At 45.7% G+C, this 27,448-nt stretch overlaps 1 protein-coding gene across 5 annotated transcripts in view; it reads left to right on the top strand.

Moving 5' to 3' along the window:
• The window catches only part of atp11a (ATPase phospholipid transporting 11A), a 375,081-nt gene that overhangs the window by 256,634 nt on the left and 90,999 nt on the right, over window positions 1-27,448 (top strand). For 4 of the 5 annotated variants that reach the window (XM_041199613.1, XM_041199610.1, XM_041199615.1 and 1 more), the window contains 2 exons: window positions 5,420-5,523; window positions 8,036-8,201. In XM_041199613.1, the coding sequence (XP_041055547.1) occupies window positions 5,420-5,523; window positions 8,036-8,201 (270 nt within the window). The remainder of the gene's footprint in view (window positions 1-5,419; window positions 5,524-8,035; window positions 8,202-27,448) is intronic. The other variant, XM_041199614.1, reaches the window with a different exon arrangement.

Here is a 27,448-nt window from a genome sequence, read left to right as displayed (position 1 = left end):
CAGGCTGTTACTTGACTAGTCTGTGAGAGTGCTCTCCCAATTTTGACATTAGCCCCCAGATGTTAGTAAGGAGGACTTTGCAGGGTTGACAGTGCTGAGATTGCAGTTGTTGTTTCTGGTGCCTGGCTCGATGCCGGGTGGTCCGTCCGGTTTCATTCCTTTTTTGTGACTGTAGCATTTTGTGACAACTGAGTCTGGCTCGGCCATTTCAGAGTCAACCACATTACTGTGGGTCTGGAGTCATATGTAGGAGGATGACAGATCTCCTTCCCTAAAGGGCATTAGTGAACCTGATGGGTTTTTACAACAATCGACAATGGTTTCATGGTCATCATTAGACTTTTAATTCCAGATTTTAGTTGAATTCAAATTCCACCATCTACCGGGATTTGAACCCCAGATTATTACCCTGGGCCTCTGGATTACTAGTCCAGCGACAATACCACTACACCATCACCTTCCTCGGAGGCGTTGTTTCAGTAAAATAACCTCTCACTCTTCTAAATTCCAATGAGTATAGGCCTATCCTGCTCAATCTTTCCTCATAAGACAACCTCTTTGTCCCAACAATCAGCCTGGTGAACCTTCTCTGAACTGCTTCCAATGCAAGTATATCCCTCCTTAATTAAATAGACCAAAACTGTACATAGTACATCAAGTATGGTTGCACCAATGCACTGTACAGTTATAACAAGATTTCCCCACGTTTATACCCCAATCCCCCTTGCAATAAAGGCCAACATTCCCTTTGCCTTCCTAATTACTTGCTGCATCTGCTTGTTAACATTTTGAGATTCATATACAAGCATACCCAAATCCCATTGTACCAGAGCATTCTGCTGTCCCACTCCATTTATATAATATTCTGCTTTAATATTCTTCCTGCCAAAGTGGATACCTCACATTTTCCCACATTATATTCCGTCTGCCAAATGTTTGCCCATCCACGTAACCTGTCTATGTCCCTTTGCAGATTTGGTGCTCTTCTCACAACTTGCTTTCCTACCTATCATTGTATTGTCAGCAAATATGACTACAATACACTCGGTCCCTTCATCTGAGTCATTAATAAGGAGTGTAATAGTTGAGAGGCTCCACCACTGATCCCTGTGGCATTCCAACTAGTTACAATTTGCTAACCTGAAGATGATCTATTTATCTTGACTCTCTTTCCTATTAGTTTGCCATCTTTTGAGGGAAAGAGTGCCTACTGCATCCTTTTCCATTTACAGTTACAAGAATGCATTATTTGTACTCATTAAAATTCAGTGTATTGCTCCTAATTTTTCCATATTCTTGTTGCATCCCATCTCAGTGTACAGAGTAATCACCAAATCAACCTTCCCATTATAAGGCCCTTGCTTTCCTCTTTGTCTGTCTCTTAGGCAGTCCCTCAGGGTCGAAGATGACTTGCTTGCACACTAAAAGTGAGTTCTCAGGTGACTGAAGAGTCCAGTGCATCACCCACAGTCTCTGTCACAGCTGGGGCAGACAGTGATGTGGGGAATGGGTGGGTGGGGTGCCCAGGTTGCAGGTTGCCACGCGCTCCTTTGGCTGTCGACGCTTGGTTTCAGCTGGCCCTTGGCGATGAGACATGAGGTGTTTAGCACCTTTCCGGATGCTGTCCTTCCACTTCGGGTGGTCTTGGGCCAGGGATTCCCAGATATCAGTGGGAATGTTGTACTTTTTTGAGGAGGTTTTGAAGGTTTTCTTGAAGCGTTTCCTCTACCCTCCTGGGGCTCACTTGCCGTGTCGAAGCTCCGAGTGGAGCTCTTGTTTCGGGAGCCTCATGTCAGGCATGTGGACAACATGACCCGCCCAGCGGAGCTGATCGAGTGTGGTCAATGCTTCGATGCTGGGGATGTTGGCCTGAGCGAGAACACTGACGTTGGTGCATCAATCCTGCCGATGGATTTGTAGTATCTAGTGGGGGCAGCGCTGGTGGGACTTCTCCAGAGTTTTGAGGTGGCTGCTGTACATAGTCCATGTTTCTGAATCATATAGGAGGATGGGTATCACTACTGCTCTGTAGACTGGGAGCTTGATGCCGGGTTTGAAGTCCTGGTCTTCAAACACTCTCTTCCTCAGGCAGCTGAAGGCTGCGCTGGCACACTGAAGGCAGTGTTGAACTTCGTCATCGATGTCTGCCCTTCCAAGGTATGGAAAGTGGTCCACATTGTCCAAGGCCTCGTTGTGGATTTTGATAATGGGGTGGGGGTGGGCACTGCAGTATGGAGGGGGCAGGTTGGCAGAGAACCTTTGTCTTACGGATGTTTAGTGTAAAGCCCATGCTCTGGTATGCATCATCTGCACACTGTAGTTCAGTGGCAGAGGATGGGGCGACTTTGGATCTGGCTGGCAGGCGGTGGAGGTTGAACAGGTTCCCGTTTGTTCTGTAGTTTAGTTCCACTCCAGCGAGGAGCTTGCTGAGGGTGAAATGGAGCATTGCGGCAAGGAAGATCGAGAAGAGTATCGGTGCGATATTACAGCCTCCACCCCAGTCCGAACGTGGATTGGGCCTGTGGTGGATACGTTGGTCAGGATCACAGCTTGTACGTCATTGTGGAGCAGGTGGAGGATGGTGACAAACTTCTGGGGGCAGCTGAAACAGACGAGGATGCTCCATAATCCTTCGCGGTTGACAGTGTCAAAGGCTTTTGTAAGGTCAAAGATGGTCAAGTACAAGGGTGGGTGCTGTTCCCTGTATTTCTCTTGCAGTTGTCTCACAGTGAAGATCATGTCTGTTGTGCCCCTTAGTGGACGGAATCCTCATTGCAACTCTGGGAAGAGCACTTAAGCCACAGGGAGAAGGTGATTGAGGAGGATCCTTAAGATGACCTCCCCTGTGGCCGACAGTAGGGAGATTCCTCTATAGTTACTGCAGTAAAACCTGTCACCTTTCTTGAAGATGGTTATGATTACAGTATCTCTGAGATCTGGCATGCTGTCCTCCTTCCAGGTAAAGGAACTGAGGCCATGCATTTGCACCAAGAGTGCTTCTCCTCCATGCTTTAGTGCTTTGGCAGGCATTCCATCTACTCCTGATGCCTTGTTGCTCTTTAGCTGTTGGTCTTTTCTACCTCATGCCAGGTTGGGGTTGTGCTGAGATGGTGGTGGGTAGCCTGCTTGCAGGGTGGGATTGAGGACACTCGTGTTGAAGGCAGAGACTCTGTTAAGAAGATCTTCGAAGTGCTCCTTCCAGTGGGCGTTGACTGCCTCTCTGTCCTTGATGAGTGCCTCTGTTCTTGGCTAGCAGTGGAGTGGGGCCTTGGGTGCTTGGGCCATGGGTGGTCTTGACTTTGCTAAAGAAATCTCGCATGTCATAGTTGTCAGCTAACTGTGCTTTTTCCACCCACCATCTGTTCCTTAAGTCACGAGTTTTTTGCCAGACCTTAGCTGAAGGCTGAGGTAGAGCTGAAGTTATTTTACCTCATCAGCTCAGGTTTTTTTCACCAGTAAACACATGTATGTCTCAGCACTGCCTTGAGCAACACAGTAAAGCTGCTTCTGCCAGATGTTTATGGCCAAACCTAAGGCTTCCTTTCCTACTTGATAGTTCACAGTGTAATCGCCTCATAACAAATCCCAAACTTCCTGAATAGCATAACAAAGTTAGCAAAACATAAGGACGGGACAGATTTGGGAGGACTATAGACATGGTTACTGATTCAAGCAACTCGAAGCATAGAAACAGAAAGACATGAAGGGAGAAATGGCACCAGACTCCTATATCCAGGCATAGAGGCCAGCAAATGAAGCAAGCAACCCGCTGGGTGAGGCATTAAATGTTAAAGCGTGGTTGAATGTGTTAAAGATATGCAAGTGATGGCTATTGTTTGATTAAGGATGGATGGCCTTCAATGCCCATTGGGCACCACCAAGGCTGGAGTGCTTCCTCATCCCACAAAATGACATTTTGATTTCGTTAGATATGTTTCCTTTGGAGTTTTGTTTCTGTTACTGTGCCCTTTTAAGAGGCTATTACTTTAATTTGATTTGTTATTTGTTTCAAACTCATACCCAAAGGAGTATAAAGCGGGATGGTTGGGACATTGAATTGGTGGTTAGGAGGCAGAAATCTGTAATGCCACATCCAGTGAATAAACCTCTTAACAAGGAAAAAGCCCTGTATTTTGTTTCATACTTCATCATCTGGCTTGGATCTACTTAACATAAAACAGAGAAAAATCCATAATTCCAATCTGCTGCTGTAACTATTGCAGAACAAGAATCACACTCCTCAGAATTCCTTGTGGTCAGGAGATCCAAGGGTTTCTTCCCGTCTTGAGGACCCACTAAGGGAGAGGGATGGTGAATGGAAGCACTGGGTGAGGGGCTTAGGGAGAATTGGACACTTGGTTGAAAGGCAGGGGGACATACACTGGGCATGCACTGAAGGGTTGGGGGAAGAATATGGCGCTGCTCACCAGCTTGGTGAAAAACTGAATGACCTGGTTGCAGTTACACTATTCCAAGAGAACTGAACTCTCCTGTTTCCACGCGCTTGTGAAGGCCTTGACATCTTTCCTAAAATGTACCCAGAATTGATCACAATATTCCAGCTCAGCTATAATCAGTGTAATATTAATGTTTAGTATTATTCCTCTCTCTGTTTATAAAGCCAAGGATCCCATATGCTTTGTTAACAATCTTTTCAACGTGCCCTGCAATCTACAAAGCTTTGTGTACAAACACCTCTCGGCCTCTTTGTTCCTGCACTCCCTTTCAAATGGTGTAATTCAGTTTATGTTGCCTCTCCTCATTCTTCGTACCAAAATGTATCACTTCAGAGTCCTCCACATTAACATTTTATCAGCCTGTACGTGTGTTCCTGAAATCTTTTACTATCCTCATTGCTTACCACGTTTGAGTTTTGTTACATCTGCAAACATTGAAATGATGCCATTTGTACCCACATTCATTCCCACTATTGCCACTCCTGTTGTTGCAGCATATCCTACAGTATGAATGAAGACCTGTTTCTGAAATCATTTTTAAAATTCTATGCCACTCCTGTTGTTGCAGCATATCCTACAGTATGAATGAAGACCTGTTTCTGAAATCATTTTTAAAATTTCTACAACCTTTTTCTAAATGGATTTGTTTGGACTTTACTCAACAAGTTGTTGAATGTGTAATGGTAAACTATTACAAATTCCCTGTTACCTTTTCTACTTCAGTCAACTACTTTGAGTGAGGATGAGAAATGCAAACCTCATTAACATTCAATATTGCCTCAACCTGATTGGCTAAATGTTTTGTCAGTGATTTCCAAGTGTATCATAGGGAATATAGACTGAATATGGGCATCTGTTTGTCTTGCTTTACCCTTCTACTGCTGTGTGTCTCATCCTGTCATTGTTCAGACAATACCCTGCTGCTGGGTAATTACAAATCCGTGATGTTCCTGTTTTCACAGCTTGCCCTGGATACCCATCATTGGACATGGATAAATCACTTTGTGATTTGGGGCTCACTATTGTTTTACATCATTTTTTCTCTTCTCTGGGGAGGCATTATCTGGTAAGTGTGTGTAAAAGACAGACTGAATGTAAAACAAAACACTTAGGCATATGTTTTCCCTTAATATAACTTAAGGTTTTTAGAAGGACAGTGATTAGACACAGTATAAACACCAAAGTATTTATTTCATAAAACATATTATCACCACAAATACATATTGCAAACAATTAATTGACAGCTAGACAGCATTTGATAAGCATATAGGCGTTCTGATGAAATGTCACAGACCCGAAACATTCTGTCTCCACAGCTGCTGCTGGACTTTCAAAATATTTCCAGCATTTGCAGTATTTAGCAGTTGTGTTGATGTATGAAGGTTAACTGGGTCATTGTGATATACATAATACATCCTTTTCAGTGTGTTAAAAGCAAAATACTGCGGATGCTGGAAATCTGAAACTAAAACAAAAAATGCTGGAAAAACTCAGCCGGTCTGACAGCATCTTGGAGAGAAAGTGAAGGTTAATGTTTCGAGTCCGTATGGCTCTTTTTCACTGTGAAGAAGTCTCATGCAGACTCGAAACATTAACCCTCTCTTTCTCTCCACAGATGCTGTCAGACCTGCTGAGTTTTTCCAGCACTTTCTGTTTCTCTTTTCAGTGTGTACTTGAGTTGTGTGGACTTGTGGGTCATCAGTGATGGAATGTTTTCACACCTCTGCAAGAATGTTTTATTTGAATACAGCACCTTTCTCACTGAGTGAAATAGTTCAGTAAAACTAACTTTCTTAGATATGTATTTTGTTGGGTAAAGGAGAAAAAGAGACAAAAGGAGACATCAGCAAAATACTGTGGAGGCTGGAAATCTGAAAGAAAAACAAAAAGCACTGGAAACCCTTTGAGTCAGGCAGCATCAATGGAGAGAGAAACGGAGTTAATGTTTCATGTCGATGGCCTGTTTCAGTTTTGATGAAAGATCACAAATCTGAAGTGCACCCTCCTCCTTTCTGCACAGATATAATCTGACCTGATGAATGTTTCCAGCATTTTCTGCTTTATTACAAGAGACATCAGCTATGTAGAAAAAAAATCAAAAATTAAACTGCAGCAAGTGACAAGGGTCATAACTTATTGTAAATCCACCCAAAAATGTGTGGCCATCCATCAACTTCAAACTCTACCAGAACCAGTCGCCATTGGACCAACATCATCAGCTTGACCCTTTATAGGGAGGAGAGTCTCCAGTGCAGAGTTTCTATACAATATTTTTTCCATTCGCATTAAAAAGCGAGATTTAAAATACAAGAATACTTCTGCGTAAAGCAGGAGGTTGGCAGCTATGGGTAAATTCAGTGAGCCTCCACCCCAGCACACAGTCTAACACAACATAGTGTAGATGATAGAATTGGGCATATGATTCACCATGTTGGTAGTATTCCCAGTTTTAATCATTGAAAAATCAGGAAAGCCATGAATCTGATGTGATGAGTTTTGATCCAACTCTAGTCTGTTTTTTGATGAGCAAGACTACTACAGTCTGTATTTAGAGTCCTATTGCTATTCACTGAGGTATTAATAACCTATTTATGCACAAAGTTTAATTTCCACTTTGCAGCAACAGCTACATAGACTTAATGTTCCTTTTTATAACTCAAATTTACTTCTTCATTAAAAATTAGCAAAATGAGAAAATGCTTTCTCTCTGAAGAAATAGGTCAAATAAAATCTGCGTGAAACACCTCAGCAGAATGGTATGGTGTGGAATGCAGAAGAGAGATCCCTCAGCTGGTGGGAAGCAGATCAGTGGGCCTAAACAAATGTGTACCGCATTATTCTAAAACTGGACACATTTATTTAACTTTCATGAGCCAAAGTGCTTAACAGTTATTGAAATAAGTTTTGAAATGTTGTCACTGTTGTAGTATGGGGATTTGTGCATAGCAAAATCTCACAAACAGCAATGTGATAACAACGAGATAATCTGTTTTGTAGTCATGTTGATTGAGATAAACATTAGCCAGGACACCAGGGAGAACTCTCCTGCTTCTCTTCAAATAATGCCATTAGATATTTATGTCCATCTGAGATGGTATCATTCTAAAACTGGAATTATCTGAAGTAAAAATGGGAAATGTTGGAAATATCCAGCAGGTTTGGCAGCATCTGTGGGGAGAGAAGCAGAGTTAACATTTCAGGTTGTGACCTTTCATCACAATGCCGTTATCTTTTCTGCCAGAATCAACTGCTGTCCACAATTTTCAGTCTATTAATTCAAAACAATGTGATCTGTGTAAATACTATGAAAAATTGATGGTCTTTGGCACCCATCTCCCTTTGGATTTGAGCGGTATTTATGCATCCATTTCAATGTGGATTTGAACAATAATAATGTGCATGGTACAGTATATAATGCTGGCAAACCTGTGAATATGGTGCAACTAGTGAAACACTGGATCTTTAGCTTACAGACTGGCATGAACTGCAAGTATACCATTATTTATTTTCACCCTCTTATCTTTAAATCAGATATTTCTGCCCCTTCCTTTCCTTGATGATGTTTGTTTTCTTTTCAGGCCTTTTCTGAATTACCAGAGAATGTACTATATCTTCATGCAGATGCTTTCAACAGGGCCAGCCTGGTTAGGGATTATCCTACTAATAACAATCAGCCTCCTTCCAGATGTAGTTAAAAAAGTGATGTGCAGGCAGCTTTGGCCAACAGCAACAGAGAAACTTCAGGTACCAGTAATGTTCAGTGTTCGGCGTCAAAAATTATCAGTAAATAACTATCAGCTGCTGCCCAAGTGTGCAGTACATCGTAACTAGGCAGGATCATATTGATGCTCTTCGTTCAGGTAAAAGGTGAAAATAGATTGTGGAGGAAAAGTTGCTCTGTGTCTTACTAAATTCACAGCTGTTTGGTACACTACAGGTTAATTAACTGCCAAGTCTAAAACTTGTGGGCTGAAACTGAATTGTATATTACTTTTGATTATGAGACAGTCACAGAGAACAAAGATCCATTCATTCTGTGATTTGGCAGATAGCTGCAGCTCAGACAGTTTGGTTGTGAATTTCCTCCAGGGCCTGGGGTGTAATTTGGGCAGGCGTGGAGTGAGAAGTGGAATGGGACACAGTGATACCAGGCTAAGCCCCAAAGGCCAGATCTTAAGAGCTTCCTGTGAGGGAAGTGTGGGGTGGGCATTACTTTCACCTGCCATTCGAATTCTGGTGTCTGCAAAGGAGCCAGGCCAGTGAGTTGGGCTCTGCTGTTGCTTCTGTCACAAATGAATTGGACACCAGCAAGATCCAGGTGTTTAGTTGTGTGGAGCAGAATAAGTGAGGCCCACAGGATATTCCAAACTGGGGTCAGAACCTGAAAGTTACACACCTGCATAAAGGAACCAATTCCACATTGAAACAGCTATTCAAATCGACTGTTACCTCTTAGCCCTCGAGCATCTAGCAAATACCTAATTTTGTTTCCCTGCCTCTCCCAATGGATGCACTATACTGGCATGATGCTCACCTGTACTATTATGTCCTGACCCCAGAAAGTCTCAACAGGGTCAAGGTTGCAAGTTACCATCGGGTTCAGGGTACAGATTGCCAACAGGATGCAATCCCTACCCTGCCATAGTTCTTGTAGAAAAGCGGATTTTTTTTTTGTTCCCATTATTCCTGATGTTCTTGTGTCAAAGAACTGGATAAAACTCTGAAGGATTTTGAAGCAATTTCTTTCCTTGATTAAATCCTTTACAAATGAGTTCAAGTGCAGTGTTGAATTTAAAATTCTGTGGTTGAACTCTCATTTTTCATTGTGTATTTTAATCCCTGACTTTACCAGTTAAGGAGACCCAGAGTACTTGCTCCACATTAATAAAAACAACATTCATACCAACCTTACCTTGTGAGTTAGCCTCACAAATTGCCTCCAATGTAATATTACCTTTTCGTCCAGTTCTTCCATTTTACTTCTTCCGGACTGCTTCTACTGCTGATATTACTCAGTGATTTCTCCAATGCTGCTGCCTGCTCAACTCTTGTGGCCTTGGACTGTCTCAGTCCAAACTGCCTTTCTGATGATCTTCATCATGCTTTGCTGGGCTGACGCTTCATGCTGTCCAACAACTTCTCCACCTCCACAAGTCTCCTGATTTATTCTGCAACCTTCTTCAGCTCCACGGTCTTTGGTCCTGCAGCCTCCTGGTTTTCACTCCTCCTCTGTTGATGTCTATTTTAAACATCTGTTGCCACTTTGCAGCTTTGATTAACCTGGATTTACCTGCGCTGGACCTACTGCCACTGGTTATTGGTTGCCTTTTATTCCTTTATTGGATCTCTGAATCCTTTTGACTTCCTAGCTGTAACTCTGCCATTGCCTTGCTTGACTGTCTGTTGCATTTGCTCCACTGCTATCTCCAACCTGGGTCTTTCTGTTCTCACGGCTGATAGAAGGAACTTGGAGCAGCATCTGGGACTCTTTTGTATGCTATCTTCACTGCCCTCAGTTTTAAGCCTTGTTTTGTGTAAATCTCCATCATTATATGAAAGGATTTCCTTTTTCATCACACTTTGTCTGCAAACTATCTACTTTTATTCACCTGTCCCTGATCCATCCTGGAATCTGTTCACCTCTCATCTCCCACTCATCCAATCATCCAACCTTTCAGCTCTGCCTCCTACAATGAACTAAACGGTCTCCACCTGAACTGATCTGGGACCAATGTTCCAGCGAAAAGGGTAAATAGGGTGGTCAGCAGGACTTTTAAGCTAGAAAGTGGTGGGGGGGAGGGAAGGGTAAAACTCCAAGAAGTATGACTAATGGGAAACAAAGCAGCAGGTTAGCATGTTGTGGGGGGGGTGGGGTGGTGAATTCAACTTCATGGAAAATTATGAAAAAACTGAAAAGAAAGGAGAGCCCAGGAGAGGCTATTAAAGTCCCCAGAACCACAAAATGGTGTTTGGAAAGGGCTAGGAATCTAACTTCAAGCACATTAGATAAAGGGACGATAATGCGAAGGGGGATGGGAAATACAGGACTGAAGGTGTTGTTTCTGACTGCACGCAGTATACGAAATAAGGTAAATGAGCTTGTGGCACAGATTGAAATTGGCAGGTATGATGTAGTGGGCATCGCGGAGACATGGCTGCAAGGGGATCAGGACTGGGAGCTAAATATCCAAGGATATACATCCTATTGAAAAGATAGGCAGGTTGGCAGAGGGGGTGGGGTTGCTTTGTTAGTAAGAAATTAAATTAAATCGATAGCAAGAAATGACATAGGGTCAGATGATGTAGAATCTGTGTAGGTAGAGTTGAGGAACCACAAAGGTAAAAAAAAACCATAATGGGAGTTATTGTACAGACTTCTGAACAATAGTCAGGATGTGGGGCACAAGATACACCAGGGGATAGAAAAGAAGTGTAAGAAAGGCAAGGTTACGGTGATCATGGGGGATTTCAATATGCAGGTAGACTGGGAAAATCAGGTTGGTAGTAGATCCCAAGGAAAGGAATTTGTGGAATGTCTACGAGATGGCTTTTCGGAGCAGCTTGTGGTGGAGCCACTAGGGAACAGACAATTCTAGATTTAGTGATGTGTAATGAGGCAGATTTGATAAAGGAGCTTAAGGTGAAGGAACCCTTAGGAGGAAGTGACCATAATATGATAGAATTTACCCTGCAATTTGAGAGGAAAAAGCTGGAATCAGATGTAACAGTATTATAGTTGAATAAAGGCAACTACAGAGGCATGAGGGAGGAGCTGGCCAGAATTGACTGGGAGATGAGCCTAGCAGGAAAGACAGTGGAACAGCAATGGCAGGAGTTTCTGGGAATAATTTGGGAGACACAGCAAAAATTCATCCCTAGGAAGAAGAAGCATACTAAAGGGAGGACGAGGCAACCATGGCTGACAAGGGAAGTCAGGGACAGCATAAAAGCTAAAGAGAAAGCATTCAATGCAGCGAAGAGCAGTGGGAAACCAGGGGATTGGGAAGCCTACAAAGACCAACAGAGGACAACTGAAAAAGAAATAAGGAGGGAGAAGATTAAATATGAGGGTAAACTAGCCAGTAATGTAAAAGAAGATTGCAAGAGTTTTTTTAGATATACAAAGGGTAAGAGAGAGGCAAAAGTGGACATTGGGACGCTGGAAAATGACGCTGGAGAAGTAGTAGTGGGGAACAAAGAAATGGTGGAGGAACTGAATAGGTACTTTGCATCAGTCTTCATGGCGGAAGACACGAGTAACATCCCCAAAGTTCAAGAGAGTCGGGGGGCAGAGGTGAGTATGGTGGCCATTACCAAGGAGAAGGTGCTAGGAAAACTGAAAGGTCTGAAAGTGGATAAATCACCTGGACCAGATGGATTACACCCAGAGTTCTGAAGGAGATAGCTGAAGAGATAGTGGAGGTGTTAGTGGCGATCTTTCAGGAATCACTGGTGTCATGGAGGGTCCCAGAGGACTGGAAAATTGCTAATGTAATCCCCCTGTTTAAGAAGGGAGTGAGGCAAAAGAGGGGAAATTACAGGCCGATTAGCCTGACCTCGGTCGTTGGTAAGATTTTAGAGTCCTTTATTAAGGATGAGATTTCAGAATACTTGGAAGTGCATGGTAAAATAGGGCAAAGTCAACATGGTTTCATCAAGGGGAGGTCATGCCTGACAAATCTGTTAGAATTCTTTGAGGAGGTAACGAGTAGGTTAGACAAAGGAGAGCCAATGGTTGTTATCTACTTGGACTTCCAGAAGGCCTTTGACAAGGTGCTGCACAGGAGGCTGCTCAGTAAGATAAGAGCCCATGGTGTTAGAGGCAAGGTACTAGCATGGATAGAAGATTGGCTGTCTGGCAGGAGGCAGAGAGTGGGGATAAGGGGGTCCTTCTCAGGACGGTGGCTGGTAACTAGTGGAGTTCCACAGGGGTCAGTGTTGGGACCACAACTTTTCACTTTATACATTAATGATCTAGTTGAAGGAACTGAGGGCATCCTGGCTAAGTTTGCAGATGATACAAAGATAGGTGGAGGGACAGGTAGTATTAAGGAGGTGGGGAGGCTGCAGAAGGATTTGGACAGGTTAGGAGAATGGGCAAAGAAGTGGCAGATGGAATACAACGTGGGCAAGTGTGAGGTCATGCACTTTGGTAAGAAGAATAGAGGCATAGACTATTTTCTAAATGGGGAGAGAATTTAGAAATCTGGAGCCCTAGTCCAGGATTCTCTTAAGGTTAACATGCAGGTTGAGTCGGTAGTTAGGAAGTCAAATGCAATGTTGGCATTTATTTCGAGAGGACTAGAATATAAAAGCAGGGATGTGCTGCTGAGGCTTTATAAGGCTCTGATCAGACCACATTTAGAATATTGTGAGCAATTTTGGGCCCCGTATCTCAGGAAGGATGTGCTGGCCCTGGAGAGGGTCCAGAGGAGGTTCACGAGAATGATCCCCGGAATAAAAGGCTTAACATATGAGGAACGTTTGAGGACTCTGAGTCTATACTCGATGGAGTTTAGAAGAATGAGAGGGGAATACAGAATATTGAAAGGCCTGGATAGAGTGGACGTGGGGAAGATGTTTCCATTAGTAGGAGAGACTAGGACCCGAGGGCACAGCCTCAGAGTAAAGGGAAGACCTTTCAGAACAGAGATGAGGAGAAACTTCTTCAGCCAGAGAGTGATGAATCTATAGAATTCATTGCCACTGAAGGCTGTGGAGGCCAAGTCATTGAGTGTATTTAAGACCGAGATAGATAGGTTCTTGATTGGTAAGGGGATCAAAGGTTACAGGGAGAAGGTGGGAGAATGGGGTTGAGAAACTTATCAGCCATGATTGAATGGCGGAGCAGACTCGATGGGCCGAATGGCCTAATTTCTGCTCCTATGTCTTAGGGTATTAACGTCCAGAACATGGCTTTCTTTCCACACTTAATCAGCCCCTAAAAAAGCCATGAATTCTTTGCGGCTACTTGTGTTATTCCTCCTTTTGGATGACTGTACAGTGTTGGACATGATCAACCAAGCTGTCCTCTCCAGTACCTCTCCTTTGTTGTTCAGTTCCAAGGAACTATCCTCACGGAGGTCCAGTCCTTACTTTCAGCTCAACAGAGTATCTTCAGCAGTACTTTCTGTTCTGACCTTCACAACATCACTGCAGGAGTCCTCAATGATTTGTTCTAGCCCTCCTCTTTCTCCCTTATATTTGTATTCGTTCATTGAATGTGATCATTACTGGCAAGACCAGCATCTATTGCCCGTCTCTAATTGCACTTGAGATGGTGATGGTGAACCACCTTCTTGAACCCTTACACTTGTGTGGTGTAGATGCATCCACAGTGCTATTAAGTAGGGAATTTCAGAATTTTGACCCATCCAGGTAAATGGTGAGTATGCTATCACATGCTTGTGCCTTGTAGATAATGGAAAGGCTATGGGAATCAGGAGGTGAGTTACTCGCCGCAGAACACCTAGCCTCTGACTTGCTCTTGCATCCACAGCCTTTATGTGGTGGTCCAGTTAATTTTCTGGTCAATCGTAACCCCCCCCCTCCCCAGGATGTTGATGGTGGAGCATTCAACAATGGTAAGGCTGTTGAATGTCAAGAAGAGTTCATTAGACTCTCTCTAGTTGGAGATGGCCACTGGATGAGGAGGATCTTGCGAAGCCAACTCCCAAACCAACTTGCCCAGCATCAAGGCACTAATTACTCAAAACCAGTTGTTCTAGCTGGGACATATCATTCGTATGCCTGACAGCAAACTCCCAAAGCAACTGCTCTATTCAGAACTCAGTCATGGTAGGAGACTCCCAGGAAGACTGCAAAATTAAAGCATCCCTAATGAGATCAAACATCCCCGCTAACTCATGAAAGACCCTGGCTTGTGACTGACCAAAATGGAGAAGGCTCATTTGGGAAGGCACTGAACACATTGCAAGACTTCATCGGGAATGTGCAGAGGCAAGGCTGAGGCGTCAGATGGATAGCACAAGCCTTCAATCAACCCAGCTTCTCAACCTTTCAAGCTCCACCTGTGGCAGAGTCTGTAGATCATGCATTTAACTTATCAGCCATCTCAGAATCCATCAAACAGGAGTGAAAGCAAATCATCCTCGATCCTGAGGAACTGCCTAAGAAGAAGCTGGAGATGGCAATTACTTGGCATTATGTGATGCAAATGATAATTGCCACTTAACAGCCTAGCCTGAATATTGTTCAGGTCTTGCTGTATGCAGGCATAGACAGTTTCATTATCTGAGGAATTGTGAATGGAATCATCAATAAACACCCCCATTTCTGACCTTATGATGGAGAGAAGGCCATTGATGAAACAACTGAAGATCCTTGGACACTTCCCCGGGGACATCTTGGGCTGAGACGATTGACCTCCAAAACCACAACCATTTGCTTGCTAGGTATATCTCCAACCAGTGGAGAGATTTCCCCCTGATTTCATTGACTTCAATTTTGGTAGGGCCCCTTGATGTCACATTGGGTTAAATGCTGCCTTGATGCTTCACCTAAATGTTTCCCCCTGGAAACGCCTTCTACAGATGATGGAAAAGCTGCTATGTATGCCGATAACTCATAAGGAACATGGCCTGGAGATTGGAGTTCTCATCAGCAGAGTACAATTTGCATTGTCAGAGCTTGAAGAAATGCACGTTTTAGCATGTTCAAGCAAGTTTTGCCAAACAAAGGCACATTTTGGCCTTGCAATGGGTGCGTTTCATGCATGCATAAATCAGTTTGACCCGTATTGATGCCTTTTCAACCATGCACAGGCACATTTCACAGTCCACATTTTGGCCAATAGAGCAGACATGTTTCAGCATGCAGAAAACAATTTCAACCTTACACAGACATGTTTTAGCTGTGCAACAGGCACATTTTGGCCATGAATTGACAGCTCCCAGCAGCATAGAGGCACCTTTCAGCTATGTGTTCAGTCTCTTTCCAGCTATGAAATATGCATAACTGTGACATGTTTCAGCCATGACAAGCTCGTTTCACCATCATCATGGTGCACAGGCACTTTTTTTTGATCCTGGAGACTGCAGTTATGTGCAATCAAACCTTTGATCTTCTGTTTTGCACTGTGCTTCCCAGCAAATTGGTGCACATTTGGACTTGTCACCTCCTTCTCACAGGGAGTGAAATGTGTTGTTTCCGAAGATGTTTCTTTGAACGTGCGTTCAACCTAAATTCATTTTTTAAAAGAAATAAAAGTTGCACACATTCATCTTGGAAATGTTAGCAGTTTGCCAAACATTTGTGTACAGAATTCTGTATCTGTTGTTCAAAATGTCTATACATGTCATGGTTTTCTGCATGTGTTGTGCACAGTTTCTGCATGTGTTGTGCACAGTTTCTGCATGTGTTGTGCACAGTTTCTGCATGTGTTGTGCACAGTTTCTGCATGTGTTGTGCACACTTTCTGCATGTGTTGTGCACACTTTCTGCACAAGTTTCCGTATATGTTATACACAGCTTTCTCTGTTGTTGCCTTTAACCAGATTTATCCCTTGTGTTTCTCTCTCCTCTGACCTTCCTTTGCTGCTCCTGACTACTCATCCTACATTGTTTGTAAATGAATATTGGGCTCCCATGTCCTATTTTCACCTGGAAAAACACAGGCAAAGCGAAAGCACCTTTCTGCTGAACAGTCTACCATCTTTATGCTTTCCCAGACATCCAGTAGTCTAAGTTTCTAAAGGAAAAAAAGGTGACTCTGCTTCCCTCTATCTTCAAGGTGCGTGAGAGATGGCTTTTCAGTGTCATTGTGGTAACTACTATCAGTGCATGCTTAAAAGATAACAAACCATCCCTTCAAAGGAGGTTCTCCTGAAAATAAATTGGCTAGAGCCAAGGCTCCCAGTCTGTTCATAATTAAACCAAATGAGTAACCTTTGATCTTTTTGAGCAATGTGAATGGGAAGTGATTATACCAGCATCTATCAGTCATGTCAAGTTAGGCAGTTTGTAGTGGCTGCTGAACCTTCCTTTTCTCACTTGGGTGATGGAAAGTTCCTGGGAAGTGAGTCCAGGTACTGTACTTAGAGCATCATAAATGGTGCAATGAGAGTAGGCCTCACGAGCTAGAGAAAACATTCAGAAAATGGATTTTTTTTAAAAAGTGAATTCAGTAATGAGGATGATAACTGCAATTTAATTCCTCTGGATTCCTTAATGGTTGACTCTTTTTAAAACCATTTATTCTCAAGATATCAGTTACGCTTTTATTGCCATTCCTAATGCTCTAAAGTGGTGACAGATTTTTTCCTTGAATCACTGCAGTCTTTGTGCTAATAGTGTTCCAACATTAGAATCGGGTGGGGCATTTCAGGATATTGATTCAACTACTGCGATGGAGCAGTGCTATACATGACTTCATGATGTTCTGTTCATCGAGGTGATGGTGTTACCATGACCTTGTTGCTCTTGTTGTTCTCAGTTAGAGGATGAAGACGAAGGAATGCTGTTAAAGTAAACTTGGTCCATTCAGTAGATTATGTATACAGCAGCCCCCCACAAAAGAGAGTACAAGAGGCATCTGATAGTCCATTTATAGATCAGCAATGCCTGGACTTACAGTCAGTTCTTGGAACTTCATTATTTCCCAATTTTTTTCAGTTTCTTTCTCCCTAAATCTTTGCTTTTTCTACCATAATGTGTAATTGTGGAGGGAGTTGTTAATACACGCAGGCTCCTGATTACCCCATAACTTCTGACTCCATTGTCAATCAAAAATCTGTCTAACTCAGCCTTGAATATATTCAGTGACTCAGCCTCCACTGCTCTCTGTGGAAGAGAATTCCAAAGACTAACAACAAAGAAGATATCCCTCCTCATCTCTGTCTTAAATGGGAAACCCCATATTTTCAAACTGTGTTTCCAAATTCTAGATTCCTCCCCTCAGTAGCTGCCCTATTAAGCCCCTCAGAATCTTTTATGTTTCAGTAAGATCACCTCTCATTCTTCTAAACCCCAAGGAGTATCGGCTTAACCTGTTCACCCTTTCCTCATAAAACAAACCCCTGATCCTAGGAATCAGCCTAGTGAACCTTCTCTGAACTGCTTCCAATGCAAGTGTGTGTGTATATATATATATATATACAATATTCCAGCTGAGGCCAAACTAGTGTCTTATACAAGCTCAACATAACCTCCTTGCTCTTGTACTTTATGGCTTTATTAATAAAGCCCATGATATTGTCTGCTTTATTAACCACACACTCAACCTGTCCTGCCCTTTTCAATGACTTATACACCCAGGCCCCTCTGCTTCCTTTAGATTTGTACCCCCTAGTTGATACTGTCTCTCCATGTTCTTCCTACCAAAATGAATCACTTCACATTTCTCTGCATTGAACTTCATCTGCTACTTGTCTGCCCATTCCACCAACTTTCCTATGTCCTTTTGAAGTTAAACACTATCCTCTTCACAGTTCACAATGATTCCAAGTTTTTATCATCCACAGACTTTGAAATTGTGCCCAGTACACCAAGGTCTAGATCATTAATGTATGTCAGGAAAAGCAAGTGTCCTGACACTGATCCATGCGGAATTCTCCGACAAACCATTTTCCACCTGAAACAATCTATTAACCACTACTCTTTATTTCCAGTCACTCAGCCAATTTTCTATCCATGTCCCTACTGTCCATTTTATTCCACAAGCTTTAACTTTGCTCACAAGTCTATTATGTGGCACTGTATCAAATGTCTTTTGAAAGTCCATTTGCACCACGCCAGCTACATTGCCTTATCAACCCTCTGTTACCTCTTCAAAAAACCATAGCAGGTTAGTTAAACATTCCCTTAAGAAATCCATGCCGGCGTTCCTTAATTAATCTGCAATTGTCCATTTGGCAATTAATTTTGTTCAGAAATATTGTTTCTAGAATTTTCCCCACCACTAAAGTTAAACTGACTGGCCTGTAGTTACTGGGCTTATCTTTGCAACTTCTTTTGAACAAGGGTGTAAAGTTTGCAATTCCCCAGTCCTCTGGCACCACTCCCAAGTCTGTGCCCAAAACTGTACACAATACTCTAGGTGTGGTCTCACCAATGCCCTATATAGTTGTAGCAACACTCTACTTTTATACTCCATTCCCTTTGCAATAAAGACCAACATTTCATTTGCCTTCCTAACTCTAAAGTTAACTCTAAAGAAATCCAGTAATATTACACAAGGTAAACAGCTGTAGCTTCAAAAAGCCATTTCACATTACCTGTACCCTCTTCCACTCTGCGATGGAATCCACTTCAGAATAAAACTGCTTGCTGCAGCCCAACACTTTTCTGGCTTGACTGGATGGTTGGTTTAAACAGCATCCTCTCCCATTCCAGAGCTTCAGCTATAGTTCAACAACTCCAGTTTTTTCTAGCTAAGCTACAGTAACTCTAAAATATCTTTTTTTTTTCTCTTTCATCTCTGGTTCCATTGTTCTCACGCCTCTTTGAAACTCAAATCCTTCCAAAATATAAAACCCTTTATGTTTCTATATTGTCTTTGCTTTTGGGTCAGTAAGGCATAATATCCCCACTGCTATTTACTTATGGAACTCCTGCAAGATGAAAGCATGTTTCTTTTGACCTCTTTTTTTTTAAACCCTTCAGACAACCTAACTCCTATCAATATCTTGCCCAGCCTAATTAAATCATACACACAGACACACACACACACACACACACACACACACACACACACATGCACACATGCACGCAGACACAGTCATACAGACACAGACATAGAATGCACACACGCACACACCCTTCTTTATAGAATAACACAGCATTCCTCAAAAACATTTTAAAAAAAGACATCCATTCTCTACACTAGGAGAAGCACAAGCCTAGGGTTAAAAGAGTGTACTTCATACACTGACATGAAGGGAAGAACCAGGATGAACAACAGCAGGCAGAAACATGAGGTGAATTTTCATGATACTTATAGTAGGAGTAAAGTTGTTGTTAGGTGTGCAAACGTTGGTTGTGGAAAGATGTGGAAGTGTTTTTATGTGAAGACATGAAGAGGAGCTCTGAGCTTTTTTAGACATGGTAATGGAGCTCAGGTGGCCACATATTGACAGAAAGAAAGAAATACCTGCATTTGTTTACAGCTTTTCATATCCTAAGGACATTCCAAAGTGCTTTATAGCCAGTGAAGTACTTTTGAAGTGGAGTCACTGTTTTAATGTAAGAAATGTGGCAGCAAATTTTCACACAGCAAACTCTCACAAACAGCATTGCAATAATGGCCAAATAATCTGTTTTAACGATGTTGATTTGAGGATAAATACTGACCAAGACTCCTGCTCTTCTTTAAATAGTGCCATGTTATCTTTTACATTCACCTGAGAAGGCAAATAGAACATTGGTTTATTGTCTCTTCTGAAAGACAGCACCTCTAAAGGTGCAGTCCTCCCTCAGTGGTGCCCATCTACAATAACTCCTTCAACAATTCAATGCTTGCACAGTCCTCTCCCTCCGACGGTCTAGCATTCCCTCTGTACAGTCTCTCGAACAGTACAGCAACCCCTTAGTACTACACCCTCCAACAGAACAGTGCTCCCTCGGTACTGGACTGGATGTGTCAGCTGAGTTATGTGCTCAAGTCTCTGGAGTGATCTTATGACTCAGTGATGAGAGCGCTACCTAGTGAATGACAGTTGACAGAGCACGAATATTAATGCTGCTCGTCAGTGCAGTGCTCCCTCAATACTGTGTCCCAACAGTGCAGTGCTCCCTCAATACTGCGTTCCAACAGTGCAGCGCTCCCTCAATACTGCGTTCCAACAGTGCAGTGCTCCCTCAATACTGCGTTCCAACAGTGCAGCGCTCCCTCAATACTGCGTTCCAACAGTGCAGCGCTCCCTCAATATTGCGTTCCAACAGTGCAGTGCTCCCTCAATACTGCATTCCAACAGTGCAGCGCTCCCTCAATACTGCGTTCCAACAGTGAAGCGCTCCCTCAATACTGCGTTCCAACAGTGCAGCGCTCCCTCAATACTGCGTTCCAACAGTGCAGCGCTCCCTCAATACTGCGTTCCAACAGTGCAGCGCTCCCTCAATACTGCGTTCCAACAGTGCAGCGCTCCCTCAATATTGCGTTCCAACAGTGCAGTGCTCCCTCAATACTGCATTCCAACAGTGCAGCGCTCCTCAATACTGCGTTCCAACAGTGCAGCGCTCCCTCAATACTGCGTTCCAACAGTGAAGCGCTCCCTCAATACTGCGTTCCAACAGTGCAGCGCTCCCTCAATACTGCGTTCCAACAGTGCAGCGCTCCCTCAATACTGCGTTCCAACAGTGCAGCGCTCCCTCAATACTGCGTTCCAACAGTGCAGCGCTCCCTCAATACTGCGTTCCAACACTGCAGCGCTCCCTCAATACTGCGTTCCAACAGTGCAGCGCTCCCTCAATACTGCGTTCCAACACTGCAGCGCACCCTCAATACTGCGTTCCAACAGTGCAGCGCTTCCTCAATACTGCGTTCCAACACTTCAGCGCTCCCTCAATAGTTCGTTCCAACAGTGCAGCGCTCCCTCAATACTGCGTTCCAACACTGCAGCGCTCCCTCAATACTGCGTTCCAACAGTGCAGCGCTCCCTCAATACTGCGTTCCAACACTGCAGCGCTCCCTCAATACTGCGTTCCAACAGTGCAGCGCTCCCTCAATACTGCGTTCCAACACTGCAGCGCTCCCTCAATACTGTGTTCCAACAGTGCAGCGCTCCCTCAATACTGCGTTCCAACAGTGCAGCGCTCCCTCAATACTGAGTTCCAACAGTGCAGCGCTCCCTCAATACTGCGTTCCAACAGTGCAGCGCTCCCTCAATACTGCGTTCCAACAGTGCAGCGCTCCCTCAATACTGCGTTCCAACAGTGCAGCGCTCCCTCAATACTGCGTTCCAACAGTGCAGCGCTCCCTCAATACTGCGTTCCAACAGTGCAGCGCTCCCTCAATACTGCGTTCCAACAGTGCAGCGCTCCCTCAATACTGCGTTCCAACAGTGCAGCGCTCCCTCAATACTGCGTTCCAACAGTGCAGCGCTCCCTCAATATTGCGTTCCAACAGTGCAGTGCTCCCTCAATACTGCATTCCAACAGTGCAGCGCTCCCTCAATACTGCGTTCCAACAGTGCAGCGCTCCCTCAATACTGCGTTCCAACAGTGAAGCGCTCCCTCAATACTGCGTTCCAACAGTGCAGCGCTCCCTCAATACTGCGTTCCAACAGTGCAGCGCTCCCTCAATACTGCGTTCCAACAGTGCAGCGCTCCCTCAATACTGTGTTCCAACAGTGCAGCGCTCCCTCAATACTGCGTTCCAACACTGCAGCGCTCCCTCAATACTGCGTTCCAACAGTGCAGCGCTCCCTCAATACTGCGTTCCAACACTGCAGCGCTCCCTCAATACTGCGTTCCAACAGTGCAGCGCTCCCTCAATACTGCGTTCCAACACTGCAGCGCACCCTCAATACTGCGTTCCAACAGTGCAGCGCTTCCTCAATACTGCGTTCCAACACTTCAGCGTTCCCTCAATAGTTCGTTCCAACAGTGCAGCGCTCCCTCAATACTGCGTTCCAACACTGCAGCGCTCCCTCAATACTGCGTTCCAACAGTGCAGCGCTCCCTCAATACTGCGTTCCAACACTGCAGCGCTCCCTCAATACTGCGTTCCAACAGTGCAGCGCTCCCTCAATACTGCGTTCCAACACTGCAGCGCTCCCTCAATACTGTGTTCCAACAGTGCAGCGCTCCCTCAATACTGCGTTCCAACAGTGCAGCGCTCCCTCAATACTGCGTTCCAACAGTGCAGCGCTCCCTCAATACTGCGTTCCAACAGTGCAGCGCTCCCTCAATACTGCGTTCCAACAGTGCAGCGCTCCCTCAATACTGCGTTCCAACAGTGCAGCGCTCCCTCAATACTGCGTTCCAACAGTGCAGCGCTCCCTCAATACTGCGTTCCAACAGTGCAGCGCTCCCTCAATACTGCGTTCCAACAGTGCAGCGCTCCCTCAATACTGCGTTCCAACAGTGCAGCGCTCCCTCAATACTGTGTTCCAACAGTGCAGTGCTCCCTCAATACTGCGTTCCAACAGTACAGTGCTCCCTCAATACTGCGTTCCAACAGTGCAGTGCTCCCTCAATACTGCGTTCCAACAGTGCAGTGCTTCCTCAATTCTGCGTTCCAACAGTGCAGCACTCCCTCAATATTGCGTTCCAACAGTGCAGCGCTCCCTCATCACTGCGTTCCAACAGTGCAGCGCTCCCTCAGTACTGCGTTCCAACACTGCAGCGCTCCCTCAATACTGCGTTCCAACACTGCAGCGCTCCCTCAATACTGCGTTCCAACAGTGCAGCGCTCCCTCAATACTGCGTTCCAACAGTGCAGCGCTCCCTCATCACTGCGTTCCAACAGTGCAGCGCTCCCTCAATACTGCGTTCCAACACTGCAGCGCTCCCTCAATACTGCGTTCCAACAGTGCAGCGCTCCCTCAATACTGCGTTCCAACACTGCAGCGCTCCCTCAATACTGCGTTCCAACAGTGCAGCGCTACCTCAATACTGCGTTCCAACAGTGCAGCGCTCCCTCAATATTGCGTTCCAACAGTGCAGCGCTCCCTCAATAATTCGTTCCAACAGTGCAGCGCTCCCTCAATACTGCGTTCCAACACTGCAGTGCTCCCTCAATAGTTCGTTCCAACAGTGCAGCGCTCCCTCAATACTGCGTTCCAACACTGCAGCGCTCCCTCAATACTGCGTTCCAACAGTGCAGCGCTCCCTCAATACTGCGTTCCAACACTGCAGCGCTCCCTCAATACTGCGTTCCAACAGTGCAGCGCTCCCTCAATACTGCGTTCCAACACTGCAGCGCTCCCTCAATACTGCGTTCCAACAGTGCAGCGCTCCCTCAATACTGCGTTCCAACAGTGCAGTGCTCCCTCAATACTGCGTTCCAACAGTGCAGCGCTCCCTCAATACTGCGTTCCAACACTGCAGCGCTCCCTCAATACTGCGTTCCAACAGTGCAGCGCTCCCTCAATACTGCGTTCCAACACTGCAGCGCTACCTCAATACTGCGTTCCAACAGTGCAGCGCTCCCTCAATACTGCGTTCCAACACTGCAGCGCTCCCTCAATACTGCGTTCCAACAGTGCAGCGCTCCCTCAATACTGCGTTCCAACACTGCAGCGCTCCCTCAATACTGCGTTCCAACAGTGCAGCGCTCCCTCAATACTGCGTTCCAACAGTGCAGCGCTCCCTCAATACTGCGTTCCAACAGTGCAGCGCTCCCTCAATACTGCGTTCCAACAGTGCAGCGCTCCCTCAATACTGCGTTCCAACAGTGCAGCGCTCCCTCAATACTGCGTTCCAACAGTGCAGTGCTCGCTCAATATTGCGTTCCAACAGTGCAGTGCTCCCTCAATACTGCGTTCCAACAGTGCAGTGCTCCCTCAATACTGCGTTCCAACAGTGCAGTGCTTCCTCAATACTGCGTTCCAACAGTGCAGCGCTCCCTCAATATTACGTTCCAACAGTGCAGCGCTCCCTCATCACTGCGTTCCAACAGTGCAACGCTCCCTCAATACTGCGTTCCAATAGTGCAGTGCTCCCTCATCACTGCGTTCCAACAGTGCAGCGCTCCCTCAATACTGCGTTCCAACACTGCAGAGCTCTCTCAATACTGCGTTCCAACACTGCAGCGCTCCCTCAATACTGCGTTCCAACAGTGCAGCGCTCCCTCAATACTGCGTTCCAGCAGTGCAGCGCTCCCTCAATACTGCGTTCCAACAGTGCAGCGCTCCCTCAATACTGCGTTCCAACAGTGCAGTGCTCCCTCAATACTGCGTTCCAACAGTGCAGCGCTCACTCAATACTGCGTTCCAACAGTGCAGCGCTCACTCAATACTGCGTTCCAACAGTGCAGTGCTCAGTCAATATTGCGTTCCAACAGTGCAGCGCTCCCTCAATACTGCGTTCCAACAGTGCAGTGCTCACTCAATATTGCGTTCCAACAGTGCAGCGCTCCCTCAATACTGCATTCTAACAGTGCAGTGCTCCCTCAATATTGCGTTCCAACAGTGCAGCGCTCCCTCAATACTGCATTCCAACAGTGCAGTGCTCCTTCAATACTGCGTTACAACAGTGCAGCGCTCCCTCAATACTGCGTTACAACAGTGCAGCGCTCACTCAATACTGCGTTCCAACAGTGCAGCGCTCCCTCAATACTGCGTTCCAACAGTGCAGCGCTCACTCAATATTGCGTTCCAACAGTGCAGCGCTCCCTCAATACTGCGTTCCAACAGTGCAGCGCTCCCTCAATACTGCGTTCCAACACTGCAGCGCTCCCTCAATAGTTCGTTCCAACAGTGCAGCGCTCCCTCAATACTGCGTTCCAACACTGCAGTGCTCCCTCAATAGTTCGTTCCAACAGTGCAGCGCTCCCTCAATACTACGTTCCAACACTGCAGCGCTCACTCAATACTGCGTTCCAACAGTGCAGCGCTCACTCAATATTGCGTTCCAATAGTGCAGCGCTCACTCAATATTGCGTTCCAACAGTGCAGCGCTCACTCAATATTGTGTTCCAACAGTGCAGCGCTCACTCAATACTGCGTTCCAACAGTGCAGTGCTCACTCAATACTGCGTTCCAACAGTGCAGCGCTCCCTCAATACTGCGTTCCAACAGTGCAGCGCTCCCTCAATACTGCGTTCCAACACTGCAGCGCTCCCTCAATAGTTCGTTCCAACAGTGCAGCGCTCCCTCAATACTGCGTTCCAACACTGCAGCGCTCCCTCAATAGTTCGTTCCAACAGTGCAGCGCTCCCTAAATACTACGTTCCAACACTGCAGCGCTCCCTCAATACTGCGTTCCAACAGTGCAGCGCTCACTCAATATTGCGTTCCAATAGTGCAGCGCTCACTCAATATTGCGTTCCAACAGTGCAGCGCTCACTCAATATTGTGTTCCAACAGTGCAGCGCTCACTCAATACTGCGTTCCAACAGTGCAGTGCTCACTCAATATTGCGTTCCAACAGTGCAGCGCTCCCTCAATACTGCGTTCTAACAGTGCAGTGCTCCCTCAAAATTGCGTTCCAACAGTGCAGTGCTCCCTCAATACTGCGTTCCAACAGTGCAGCGCTCCCTCAATACTGCGTTCCAACAGTGCAGTGCTCCGTCAATACTGCATTCCAAGAGTGCAGCGCTCCCTCAATACTGCGTTACAACAGTGCAGCGCTCACTCAATACTGCGTTCCAACAGTGCAGCGCTCCCTCAATACTGCGTTCCAACAGTGCAGCGCTCCCTCAATACTGCGTTCCAACAGTGCAGCGCTCACTCAATACTGCGTTCCAACGGTGCAGCGCTCCCTCAATACTGCGTTCCAACAGTGCAGTGCTCCCTCAATACTGCGTTCCAACAGTGCAGCGCTCCCTCAATACTGCGTTCCAACAGTGCAGCGCTCACTCAATACTGCGTTCCAACAGTGCAGTGCTCACTCAATATTGCGTTCCAACAGTGCAGCGCTCCCTCAATACTGCGTTCCAACAGTGCAGCGCTCCCTCAATATTGCGTTCCAACAGTGCAGCGCTCCCTCAATACTGCGTTCCAACAGTGCAGCGCTCACTCAATACTGCGTTCCAACAGTGCAGTGCTCACTCAATATTGCGTTCCAACAGTGCAGCGCTCCCTCAATACTGCGTTCCAACAGTGCAGTGCTCACTCAATATTGCGTTCCAACAGTGCAGCGCTCCCTCAATACTGCATTCTAACAGTGCAGTGCTCCCTCAATATTGCGTTCCAACAGTGCAGCGCTCCCTCAATACTGCATTCCAACAGTGCAGTGCTCCTTCAATACTGCATTCCAACAGTGCAGCGCTCCCTCAATACTGCGTTACAACAGTGCAGCGCTCACTCAATACTGCGTTCCAACAGTGCAGCGCTCCCTCAATACTGCGTTCCAACAGTGCAGCGCTCACTCAATATTGCGTTCCAACAGTGCAGCGCTCCCTCAATACTGCGTTCCAACAGTGCAGCGCTCCCTCAATACTGCGTTCCAACACTGCAGCGCTCCCTCAATAGTTCGTTCCAACAGTGCAGCGCTCCCTCAATACTGCGTTCCAACACTGCAGTGCTCCCTCAATAGTTCGTTCCAACAGTGCAGCGCTCCCTCAATACTACGTTCCAACACTGCAGCGCTCACTCAATACTGCGTTCCAACAGTGCAGCGCTCACTCAATACTGCGTTCCAACAGTGCAGCGCTCACTCAATATTGCGTTCCAACAGTGCAGCGCTCACTCAATACTGCGTTCCAACAGTGCAGCGCTCACTCAATACTGCGTTCCAACAGTGCAGTGCTCCCTCAATACTGCGTTCCAACAGTGCAGCGCTCCCTCAATACTGCGTTCCAACACTGCAGCGCTCCCTCAATAGTTCGTTCCAACAGTGCAGCGCTCCCTCAATACTGCGTTCCAACACTGCAGCGCTCCCTCAATAGTTCGTTCCAACAGTGCAGCGCTCCCTCAATACTGCGTTCCAACACTGCAGCGCTCCCTCAATACTGCGTTCCAACAGTGCAGCGCTCACTCAATATTGCGTTCCAACAGTGCAGCGCTCACTCAATACTGCGTTCCAACAGTGCAGCGCTCACTCAATACTGCGTTCCAACAGTGCAGCGCTCACTCAATACTGCGTTCCAACAGTGCAGTGCTCACTCAATATTGCGTTCCAACAGTGCAGCGCTCCCTCAATACTGCGTTCTAACAGTGCAGTGCTCCCTCAAAATTGCGTTCCAACAGTGCAGTGCTCCCTCAATACTGCGTTCCAACAGTGCAGCGCTCCCTCAATACTGCGTTCCAACAGTGCAGTGCTCCGTCAATACTGCATTCCAAGAGTGCAGCGCTCCCTCAATACTGCGTTACAACAGTGCAGCTCTCACTCAATACTGCGTTCCAACAGTGCAGCGCTCCCTCAATACT

The sequence above is a fragment of the Carcharodon carcharias genome, chromosome 11 (genome assembly GCF_017639515.1).
Source record: "Carcharodon carcharias isolate sCarCar2 chromosome 11, sCarCar2.pri, whole genome shotgun sequence".
Classification (NCBI taxonomy): Eukaryota; Metazoa; Chordata; class Chondrichthyes; order Lamniformes; family Lamnidae; genus Carcharodon; species Carcharodon carcharias.
The sequence above is the reverse complement of the archived record's forward strand: the minus strand, read 5'-3'. Positions and strand labels throughout refer to the sequence as shown.